A 10,171-nucleotide genomic window follows, 5' to 3' on the forward strand; every position below is an offset into this window, starting at 1 on the left:
ATGTGACCCACACACTGCCAGCTTTCAGAGCTCATGTTTTTCTTTCAGGCATTGCAAAACCAGTCCTTCCCTGGGGATTGTGCATGTCACCGGGGACCAGACACTCCCCTGTTCCGGGGACGGTCACCTCTGGCAGAGGAGCACCACCACTCTTGGGCCAACAGTTGCCACAACCAAGGCGTGTCCCCGGGATTTGGCTCCCCGTGGATCAGAGCTGACTGAAGAGAACTTTGCCCAGCCAGCCCCCCTCCGGCCCCCGTGAGTCATGCACAGCCTGAGTCACCTGGTGACACCCCTGAGTGTCCCATACTGAAACAGGGAGGGGAGCGGGTGGCAGCACAAGGGACACCTGAAGGAGGGAGCGAGCTGTTGCCTGTGGCAAGCCAGCGAGCACTGGGAAGGTGAAGGAGTGAGATCCTTCCCCATGCCAGGTCCTGGCCCTGCTGGCCCTGTGCTGTGCCCCAAGGTTTTATGGCACCCCCTGCCCAGGCCAGTGGAGCCTGACAGCCCTGGGAAGGTCCTGCACCCCAGCAGTGGTGCTGCCGTTCCTCTCCCTCCTGTGGCACCCTGACCTGCAGATGCCAAAAAAAATAAAGCAGCTGGAGCCTCCTCCACTCACTTGTTCCTTCCAGGTCTGGCCTATCCTGCCCCACCAGTTCAGGATTTCCCTAGGGCACGTGTGTGTGACTAAGTATCCGTCTGGGTTGGCTGGCTCAGGTTGCTGTGCTGTCCTCTGCTCATTTGCAAGGAAAGAGGAAACTGCTGCTTTCCCCAAAATCCTCTCCTGAGGTTTATGGAGCCCTGGGCTACCCGTTGTGCCTCCTGCATGGCAGCACCATCCCGCCTTCCCAGCCAGCTCGCAGTGCCACCAAGGTTGGTGTTTAGTTTGGCAACTAAATCAGCCCTCACCCAAAGATACCTCAATATCGAACTGCAAGATATCTCTGTGCATGTGAATATTTGTCTCATTATACAGTGTTTAAAAAAAAAAAAAAAAAAGAAAAAAGGACTCAGAAAGGTACTGTAAATCCATTGCGGGGGGGGGGGGGGGGGGGGGGGGGGGGGGGGGGGGGGGGGGGGAGGAGGGGGAAAGGGAAGAGAATTTCACTGTGTGGAGAAGCATGCACAGTTACAATCAATTAATCACAAAAAAATGTTGTCCCCTGCATCAATGGAAGTGTGTATGATATACCTCATCCCTTCTCGTTGTGCTGCCTCTGGGACCAGGTGCATTTGGAAAGCATCTTTTGGTCTGTGCCACTCGATGAAGGAGTTGATTTGTGCCTGGGATTCATGGAGGTGCAACATCTCTTGACTTGATTTCTCTTACTCAGATGGCATCAAGCTCTCCCCACGCTCACAGTGCCAGCAGTGGAGCAGTTTGGGAGGCAGTGTTACCTTGCCCTCACCGCACCAGTGGCACTTCACTTCCATGGCTGGGACTTGGATGGAGAAGTTTTAAAAGCAAACACTGTAAAAGAAAACTTATCTCTGTATCCCAGGGGTATCCAGGTCCCAGTAAAACCCTTGTATTTGGGAAGAAACGGAGTTTCACAGAAACACCTAAGAGCCTCAGAAACCTGGAGTGAGGGTACTCAGCTCTTATTTCTCCTGTTAGCCTTTTCCTTCGCAGGCCTCACTGAAGCAGGGGATGGCTCTGTCTCTGTTTACCACATTTTGGGCTCCTCCTGGAACACCCTCTAGCTACGTTTAAGCCATCAGTGTCACCACACTAGCTTAAAAAGCCCATTCCTTGAAAGTTTGCTCTTGCTTCAAGCACATCCCACTTACCTTCAGCTTACAAGTCAATAATTTGTGTCATGGTTTCACCTACCCCCTTCCCAATCTGCTTACTGATATTATATCAGTATCCCCGAGTTTTTTCTCCCACTCTTGTGGAACTGGGTAGGTTAGAGGGGAGAGAAGTAGAGGAGGGATATGTGGGAGCCTGACATACCATGGAAAAGCTAACGGTAGAGAAAGTCTCTAAACTGGGAGATTACAGCCTCATGCCAGCAGGAGAGGATTTTAACTATTATTATTATTATTTTGTTTTGATATTGTTTCTGCTTTCAAATAAAAATGTTGCATGGGTTCAGAACATCAGAAAGATGTGTTTTTACAAACTGAATTAAATAAATACCTACACAACTATTTCCTACCCCTGATGTACCCAGCAAGATGCAAGCAGATGAATACAGGAGTATAGACCCAGCAGACACAAGCAAATGCTGCGATGAAAAGATCACATCCTTCCTCCTTCATTTGCTTGTTGTGGCTTGGGTTTAAATTTCTTCATTTCTTGTGCACTTGTAGCATTGAATCAGCTCTCTGTATTCAGGAGAAGTAGCATGGAGAAGCTCCTAACCCTCTTCTGCACCCTGAGGCAGCTGATCTCTGGTCCATAGTGATGGCCCCGAAGAAGCCAGCAACTCTTTCCCATTTGGCCCCCAAATGTAATCTCCCAGGTGGCCCACACCAAGCCATGGAGAGCTGCTGCTGTCAACCTCTCACCCCACCTGCCATTAGAGGAGCTGTGTCACCGAGGAAAAACACCAGTATCTTGTAGTGAGGTGGTTCAGGTTTTTATTAATTAAATATTCCACATACAAAGTACTAAATAAATATATAGCTGTGTCAGACACCAGTGTACCATACACACAGACCTGGAGAGCTCTGTGTATTTATATGTGAAATTCCATGGAAAGCTATTCACCAGATGCAGGCTGCAGAGTGATTCAGTTCTGCAGGCTCATTGCTCATCGCCAGGGTGCAGTCCTCACAGCACAAGCGCAGGCACACACGTGCACACACTCGTGTTTGCTCATTCCTGGGACAAAGAGTGCCCATCCTCCGTAGCCTGGCTGCTTGGGAAATGTCGATGTTAATGCCACAGAAACACTTGGGAGGAAGAGCTCAGAGGTGCATGGGATGGGATCCCACCGGGGTATTGCAGACAGCTGCAGAGAAGGGGTTTTGTCTGCAGGCACCCACAGGCTGGGGTGGCAGGGAGGGTCTGCGGGGCACAGCAGGCTCCCTGGGGGCTCAGTGGGGCTCGTGGTCAGGAGTCAGAGCTAGGGGGAAGGCTGATAATAGAGGGCAAATCAGAAAATATGTCACAGTAAATATGTGTGGATGTTTTTATGCCTTTTATTTTTCTTCATCATGTATGGTCCCTAGCTGATGGATCTAAGAGGAAAAAAAAATGATGTTTTGTATGTTTGTTTGTTTTAAATCTCTCTCTGTATCTCTCCTCCACTGATTGCTGGAGGAGAGCCAAGCAGGGCTGGGAACAGGCACAAAAGTGATAGTGGTTAGATAAGGGCACCTTGCCAGTACCTGTGACGTGCTCGCAGGTGGGTAGGAGCCAGGACATGTAGGGCTGATGCTCTTGCTCCCTCCTGTTCTCCTGTCTGACATGGGGCCCAGGCAGCCACGTGGGCTGATCTGGGGCAGAGCAGGTCCCATGCCCAGCTGATGATCTTGCTCCTCCAGCCCTGCAGCATTCCTGCTGAAAATAGGCCAGGCCAGGCTCTTCCTAGTACATTTCTCTATCTGAAGAGATGAGCTCCATCCCACAGAGAATCTGGGTGAGCAAGGACAGGATTGCTAGAGCAATGTCTGAAAGTCTTCGAGGAATGAGAGGGGGCTACAAGGGTGCCTGTGGGAGAACTGAGGGAAAAGAGGGCCCCTCTCCTTATCATCAGCATTGCCAGTGGGGGTCTGAGACTGTCTCTTCTGCAGGATCAGTGTGCTTGTCACTGTGTGGCCTATTCCCCGAGCCTTTGCTGATGGGTGCTCAGTCTCTTTGCTGCCTGCAGAGCTGTTACATGGGGCCTTTCCCACCAGTGTAGTCATGGTATGGGCTTGTCTGTGCCTTGGGCCGAGGGATGGAGAAATCATTCTGGGTGTCAATGGTCTGAAAAGGAAGTGAGAAGGTTTTTACTTTCAAAAAATGGGAAAAAAAGTTACGAAATAGAGTTAAAAATACAGGGGGAGGAGGAAACAGAACTGAAGGTTTCCAAAGACTGTGACTGATGACACTGCAGAAGAAGATCCTGGCAGCACAAACCAGCTGCTGAGACATGCCTCCAGAGGACATGTGAGGACAGAAGGCAAGCTACTAGTCCTGGCCAGGCCATGGGCTGAAGGAGGACTGGTGAACACACACTGCAGCATGCAGGCTGACACTCTGGGCCTGCACTACCAACTCGTGGTGTTGGCTGGTGAGAATATATTCAGGTCATGGGATGGGAAAAGGAGCAGTCTGCTGAGGAATGGGCACAGACTATTGCAGGAGCTGTGTTCAAAGAGAGAACTTCTTATGTGATATCACATCAAGAATCATAGAAAACCACAACCTGAGATTTTGCCTTGGGTCCCTCTTGCCTCCCATGGTCACAGGCAAACCCTCCTCCCAGACACAGGCACCTCTACAAGCACACATCCTGGCATCACCTAGCTCCATGGGAAGCATCCAGCTGCCTCTGCAGAGACTACTATGTGCCCATCTGGCTTTGACCCTTCTCCTCCCCTTCCAGTCAGTCCCTGGACTGTGGCCTACATCTGGTGAAATGGGTGAAAAGGGGTGTGAACTTACCTTCAGCTGAAAATGAGAAGAGTACGGGGAGTAGCTGGGGTCTTCCCTGTCTCCTGAGTCACAAGACAAAAAGGGGGAAAAGTTAGTGAGTTAGTGTCACTTGGTAGCTCAGAAATACCACACCAAGGGAGACTTAAGAGCCTGCAACTATGTTAACAGCTGATTTTAGTTTGACGAAACTCAATGCAACATTCATGCAGGAATGCATTAAAATCCATGGGTCAGTTTCTTGTTAAACATTTCTTTACAAAAGCAGGACTGAATGGTATTGCAAATAATAGTACATTTCTAAGGTGGCCTTGGAGTTTAGACCACCTCCTGTTGTCTCACGATTACTCTCCTCCTCTCTGCCCAAAACCCTCCAAAAGACATTCACAAAACCCCCTCTGTAGTACTCCCTGAGAGAGCACATCCTTTCTCTGCTATTCTTTGACAAACCAGGAGGTCTGACTGCAAGGGACAAACGTGATCTCAACAGCAGATCACTGGGATCTGCTGACAATCATACTATTCACAAGAAGTGCAGTCACACCTCCCCTCCATAGCTTTGGAAGGTCTCAACTGATAAAATGTTTTGCTTTGTCCCAGTAGGAATGAGACTTAGACAGCAAAGTAAGACCTCCTCGCCTCCTTTTTGGATTTTATTTTTAAATGGATAATGGGAACAAGATCTGAACTGGAAGAAAAAATATCCTAGGTATAACTTGGAGAGGTCCCAGGTGCAGAAGCATTGCTAAGAGACAAACAAAAAACTGTCCTGATTTTTTACATGGACATTCCAGACATAATAGAGTCATAGGGAATTACCTCTCAATCTGACACACCAGGACACTCAGTCACTCCTCCTACACATCTGTGATTTCTGCTTTGATCCTTACTCTTTTCCCTGGTCTGTCTGGAGATCCATTTCCATTTGCATTTCTTCATCAGTCTGAAACTTTCCTACCTCTAAATTATTCATCACCTTCAAGTCTTGTCTTGTAGCCCTCCTACATTTTTTAACTGCACATGCAGTGGTGCATGCATGCTTAGGGCTGGGGGAGACTGCAGTCAATCAATTCATCATACCTCGCACAATTTCATCTTGGGTGTAGGCACGGTTGTCCACTCCAGTAGTCTGCTTTATCAGTGTGGGCTGGCAGAAGTCATTTTCTGGAGGGTAGTCCTCCAGCTTCACAGGGGCAGTGAGGAAGCAGATTTCAGGGATGATATACATTATCAAGAAGATCCATCCATTGGACACCAGAGCAATGGCCACAACAGGATCATCCCATTCAGGTCTTCTTAAAAGTTGGTTGCCTTTTGTGAGCATAGTGATCCACACAACCCAAATGGCAATGGAGAACAGGACAGTGACAAAGATGTGTGCCCCGTGTCTCTTCCAGCCCTTGTATGGCCCACAGAATGTGAACATGGACATCAGGAAGGTCAAAGCCATCAGGAAGAGCACGTAGATTAGAAGCATGACAAAGTCCTTGTTGGCCTTCTCTGAAGACATACTCAGAAAATCATCTCTGTAATTTACTAGCATGGTGACTAGGTACTCAATGTTGATCACAATTTGCACGAGGGCAAAGGAAACAATGAGTAGCAGCAACACCAGCCAGGAGAAGGACTTTTTTCCTCTCACTAGTTTGATGAGGTTGAAGGCATGGGTGAGAAGGCAGGAGAAGCAGAGTGCAAAGAGGACTCCAAATAGGAAGAAGCGAGGGGGACGAGTATTGTCATTGCTTGTAATGATGAAGGCAAAAGTGAGACCAAAAATGCCGAGTGTTCCTAAGAGAAAGAAGAAGTAAATGGAGATCATGTGCCTCTTGTTGTTGTCTTGGACTTTACAGATGAGGAAGAAGAGGGAGCAAATGAGGAAAATGGTGACGAGGACTCCTGCTGTAGCCAGTGACTCCAGGACAATCCCCCAGGCTTTATCCATGTCACAGAGCAGGTAGTAGTCAGAATGGATGCTGCCGCAGCCTCGGGGAGCTGGCGTCGTCATCTTGGTGCCTTCTTGAACAACCCCACTGGGAAATGTTTCCTCGGAGCTGTAGAAAGAGAAAAGTCAGAGGCTATTGCATCAACCACCTGGGTGCTGCAGCACTGGGGAAGGAGAGGACAGATGTTCAACCCCACCTCACCAGGAAAGGACACCACAGTTTTAAGAATGTAGGGCTGTGGCAGCAGAGTTGTCCCCTTGTTTGGCACTGGCTCTCTATCATGGGCAAGCCAAGTCCCTTAGCAGGAGCCAATTCACCTTACAAGTCCTCTGCACTTTGCACAAGGTTGTGCAATACTGCAGGAGTGTGGGCAGCAGGAAGAAGATGAGGCCCTTTTCAAGGTGTTAGCCCAGTGCCCTGTGGCACTGAGACTGAGCTGCCTTGTCACTTTTGTCCCAGGTGATACAAGAGCAGGTGTTAATCATGATACAGTTTACACTCTTTTGACAAGTTCAAACAACATCAGTACCCAGTACTAGTGAGATCCAAAGATGAGCAATACAGAACAGGAAACTCTCCTTGGTTGGTTTCCCTCTGTTACTTTCTCTGAAACACTTGTGGCTTTTGTTTATGGGTATGAGTGAAAGAAAGCTTTAACTGCCTTTTATCCTGCAGATAACTAACTTGGATGCCTCCAGCACAATACTTCTCAGTGCAATTTAAATGGCAAATAAAGGAAAATATTGGGGTTGTTCTGCCTGGAGAAGAGAAGGCTCCAGGGAGATTTTACAGCAGTCTTCCACTACCTAAAAGGGGCCTACAGGAAATCTGGGGAAGGGCTCTTCTATCAGGGAGTGCAGTGATATGACAAAGGGTAATGGCTCTAAACTAAAAGAGAGTACATTTAGATTCGATATTCAGAAGTTCTTTAGTACATGGGTGATGAGGCACTGGCACATGTTTCCCAGAGCTGTGGATGTCCCATCCCTGGCATTGTTCAAAGCCAGACTGGGTAGGGCTTTGGGCAACCCAGTATGTTGGGAGGTGTCTCTGCCCATGGCAAGGAGGGCGGAATTAGATGGTCTTTAAGGTCCCTTCCAACGCAAACCATTTCGTGACTCTATGACTCTGTGATTCTATGAAACCAACCATGAACCCCAAGCTCACAGTCTTCCGTCTTCAGGGTAGTGCAGCAATAAGAACTATCCCAAATATCTCATCCCCCTCCCCAGATTATTGCCTTGTGTAGCTAGAAGCCTGACATGTCAGAGCTAATATTGTCATTGCATGAGAAGTAACCAACAAGTTACTGCTCGAGGAGTCCATGAGTCAAGGGTACGCACGGTCTTCCAACACATCTAGCGTGCTCCTGCTGTCTCATCACGAAGAGTTAGTTCAGTGCTGGCTGAGTAAGCCTGGCTTAAGCCTGTCTCGCCTGGGGATCAAAGGGCTGTTTAGGTGAGCTCTGCCTGTCGCCACAGGGAATTAAGTTGCCTACTTCTTTGGGAGCCTGAAGCATGTGGAGAAACCACTGCAAGAGGATGTTGGACACTTTATTGCCCATTATGCAGGCACTGAGTGAACTTAGATCTCAGTGGCAGGTAGTGCTTTGCAGGTGCAAATTGTTCAGTTAGATCTAGTCTCTAAAATCTCTCAAAACAGGAGTTTAGACACAACAGCAGCACGAAACATGGGAAAATCTGGCCTTAATGGTGACCTACACTGGAAAGCCAAGGTCTTTCTTTTCTGATATATCAACAACAAAAAAGTTGATCTTGCAAAATTTAGTGTTTAGTTCTTGCTGTGCCATTTACCTTGATTTCCCCCCTCCAAAACAACATACTGCAATTACAAGGTTAGTGTTAAGACACATTCTGGAGAGAGGAGGTTGAGTCTTCAATAAATGGCAGCTGACCTAACCAAGGGATAAATGTAGGGGGAAAATGTCACTGAATCACTCCCAGCCCCACATACACCTCAATGTTGCCTGATTAGAAATGGTGAAATATATTTCCAGCTTTTAAGCTCACTCTGTTAAAGGAGATGTGCAGCTCTTCAAAAAGCTGGCTACAATAAAATGCAAAGTATGTGGGAGCTCTGGAATCTTGTGGAGAGAATGACGTTGGTGAATAATGCATGCAAAAGTTTTTGCAAATCATTATTCACAACATTATGGGGATTTACAGTAACTTCTACAAATAGCTGAGTTATCTTGACATTTGTGAAAAATGAATAATGAACCTTTTTGAAAAACTAGAGAGCAAATGCTACAATTTTATCCACATAAAGTTATTGTTGATCAGATCGGTTTGTCTATTCCCAGCTCTGGCAGGTCCAGACCGATGCTGGCTGTCAGGGCAGGTGGAGAGCCCAGAGAGCCAACAAGACCCTGGGGCAGCACAGAGTGCACACCTAACTGTGGGACCTGTCCGATGCTTACTGCAAGTGGTGCTTGCCACACCACCAGCTGTTTGTTCCAGGCACTTGGAACAAACAGGATGTAGAAAACATTCATGTCTTGGAGAACTGGGCCACTTACTTTTATTTTTAGTCCTTTTTCTTTTTTTCCCAGGATGGATGTCATACGAGGTACGAAGAGTCGCCGCCCTGTCTCCCTCTCCCCAGAAGCTGAGCCTGCCCATTCAGCACCTACATAAATCTCTGGGATTTCCAGGGGCTCTGCAGTCTGTGCAAGGAAGCCTATGCTGTGGTAACTTCACTACTGCTGTGTCTGCATCACAGCTCACCCCAAACCGTGGTCCTCACTGTAGTGCTGAGTCTTCTCCCCCCAGCCTGAGCCTGCTCTCTCATTGTGCATAAAATATGCCCATCCAGCCACAAATTTCAAATTACATCCCAGCAAAGTCTGTCATAACTCCTCCAGTTCCAGCTGGCAGCCCCAGGTTAGAGTCAGGGGTGGGAGGCAGTCTCTGTTTGCCATGGCACCCCATGCACCCTCCTCTCCCATCCCTATATCCATGGTCCTGCAAACCATCCCACCCCAGGCACACAGCGTGGGTCTGCTCTGGATCCTGTAGGTCATTGCCTGGAATTACCTTTGTGTGTCCTGCCCGGAGAAGGCAGCAGAGAGGCTTCAGCTGGAAGAGGCCACCTCCCAGCACACCAGTAACACAGTCACCTCCTCTCCTGTGACCCCAGCGGAGCAGCAGCCCTGTGCTTAAGCTTCCTGAGAGCTTTAAAAGCTGGAGGGCTGTGGAGGTGTGGCTGAGCACACCTATTCCAGTTCCACTACCTCTCCGACGCTGCTATGAAAATACGGTCCCTGTGCCAGGAAATGAAGTCTGGGCTTCTGACGTCAGCGGGGCAGTCACCCCTGCGGCAGGGTGGGGATGGAGCCTGTTCCAGCCCAGGGTCTGGGCCGAATGCTGCTCAGCCAAGCGTCTGATAAGGCACTCCTCTGTCTGGCTCCTGGCACCTGTAGGGGAGGGTCGTGGCTATGAACTGAAGTGTGTCCCCTATCTGCTCCAAGCCCTTTTCCTGGGTGCATGCTTTCTTGCCAGAAAACTGCTTGTGAGGTGGACATGGAGGAAGTCTCGGGATGCAAATGGCCCCATAGCACCTGGAGGAAGAGCAGCTGCAAGCCTGGCTCCAGAGACAGTTTCCCTGGGCTCTTGCTGGG

General features: G+C 48.8%; 1 protein-coding gene across 1 annotated transcript; it reads right to left on the minus strand.

Annotated features, from left to right (window-relative positions):
* Positions 1–3,826: 3,826 nt before the first annotated feature.
* Positions 3,827–6,593, minus strand: LOC116502185 (retinoic acid-induced protein 3-like). The gene is made up of 3 exons (XM_032207953.1): positions 5,669–6,593; positions 4,601–4,653; positions 3,827–3,919 (listed from the first exon to the last, which is right to left on the minus strand). The coding sequence occupies exons 1-3, from the start codon at positions 6,591–6,593 to the stop codon at positions 3,827–3,829; spliced, it is 1,071 nt and encodes a 356-aa protein (XP_032063844.1).
* Between the last annotated feature and the right edge of the window lie 3,578 nt (positions 6,594–10,171).

The sequence above is a fragment of the Aythya fuligula genome, chromosome 1 (genome assembly GCF_009819795.1).
Source record: "Aythya fuligula isolate bAytFul2 chromosome 1, bAytFul2.pri, whole genome shotgun sequence".
NCBI lineage: Eukaryota > Metazoa > Chordata > Aves > Anseriformes > Anatidae > Aythya > Aythya fuligula.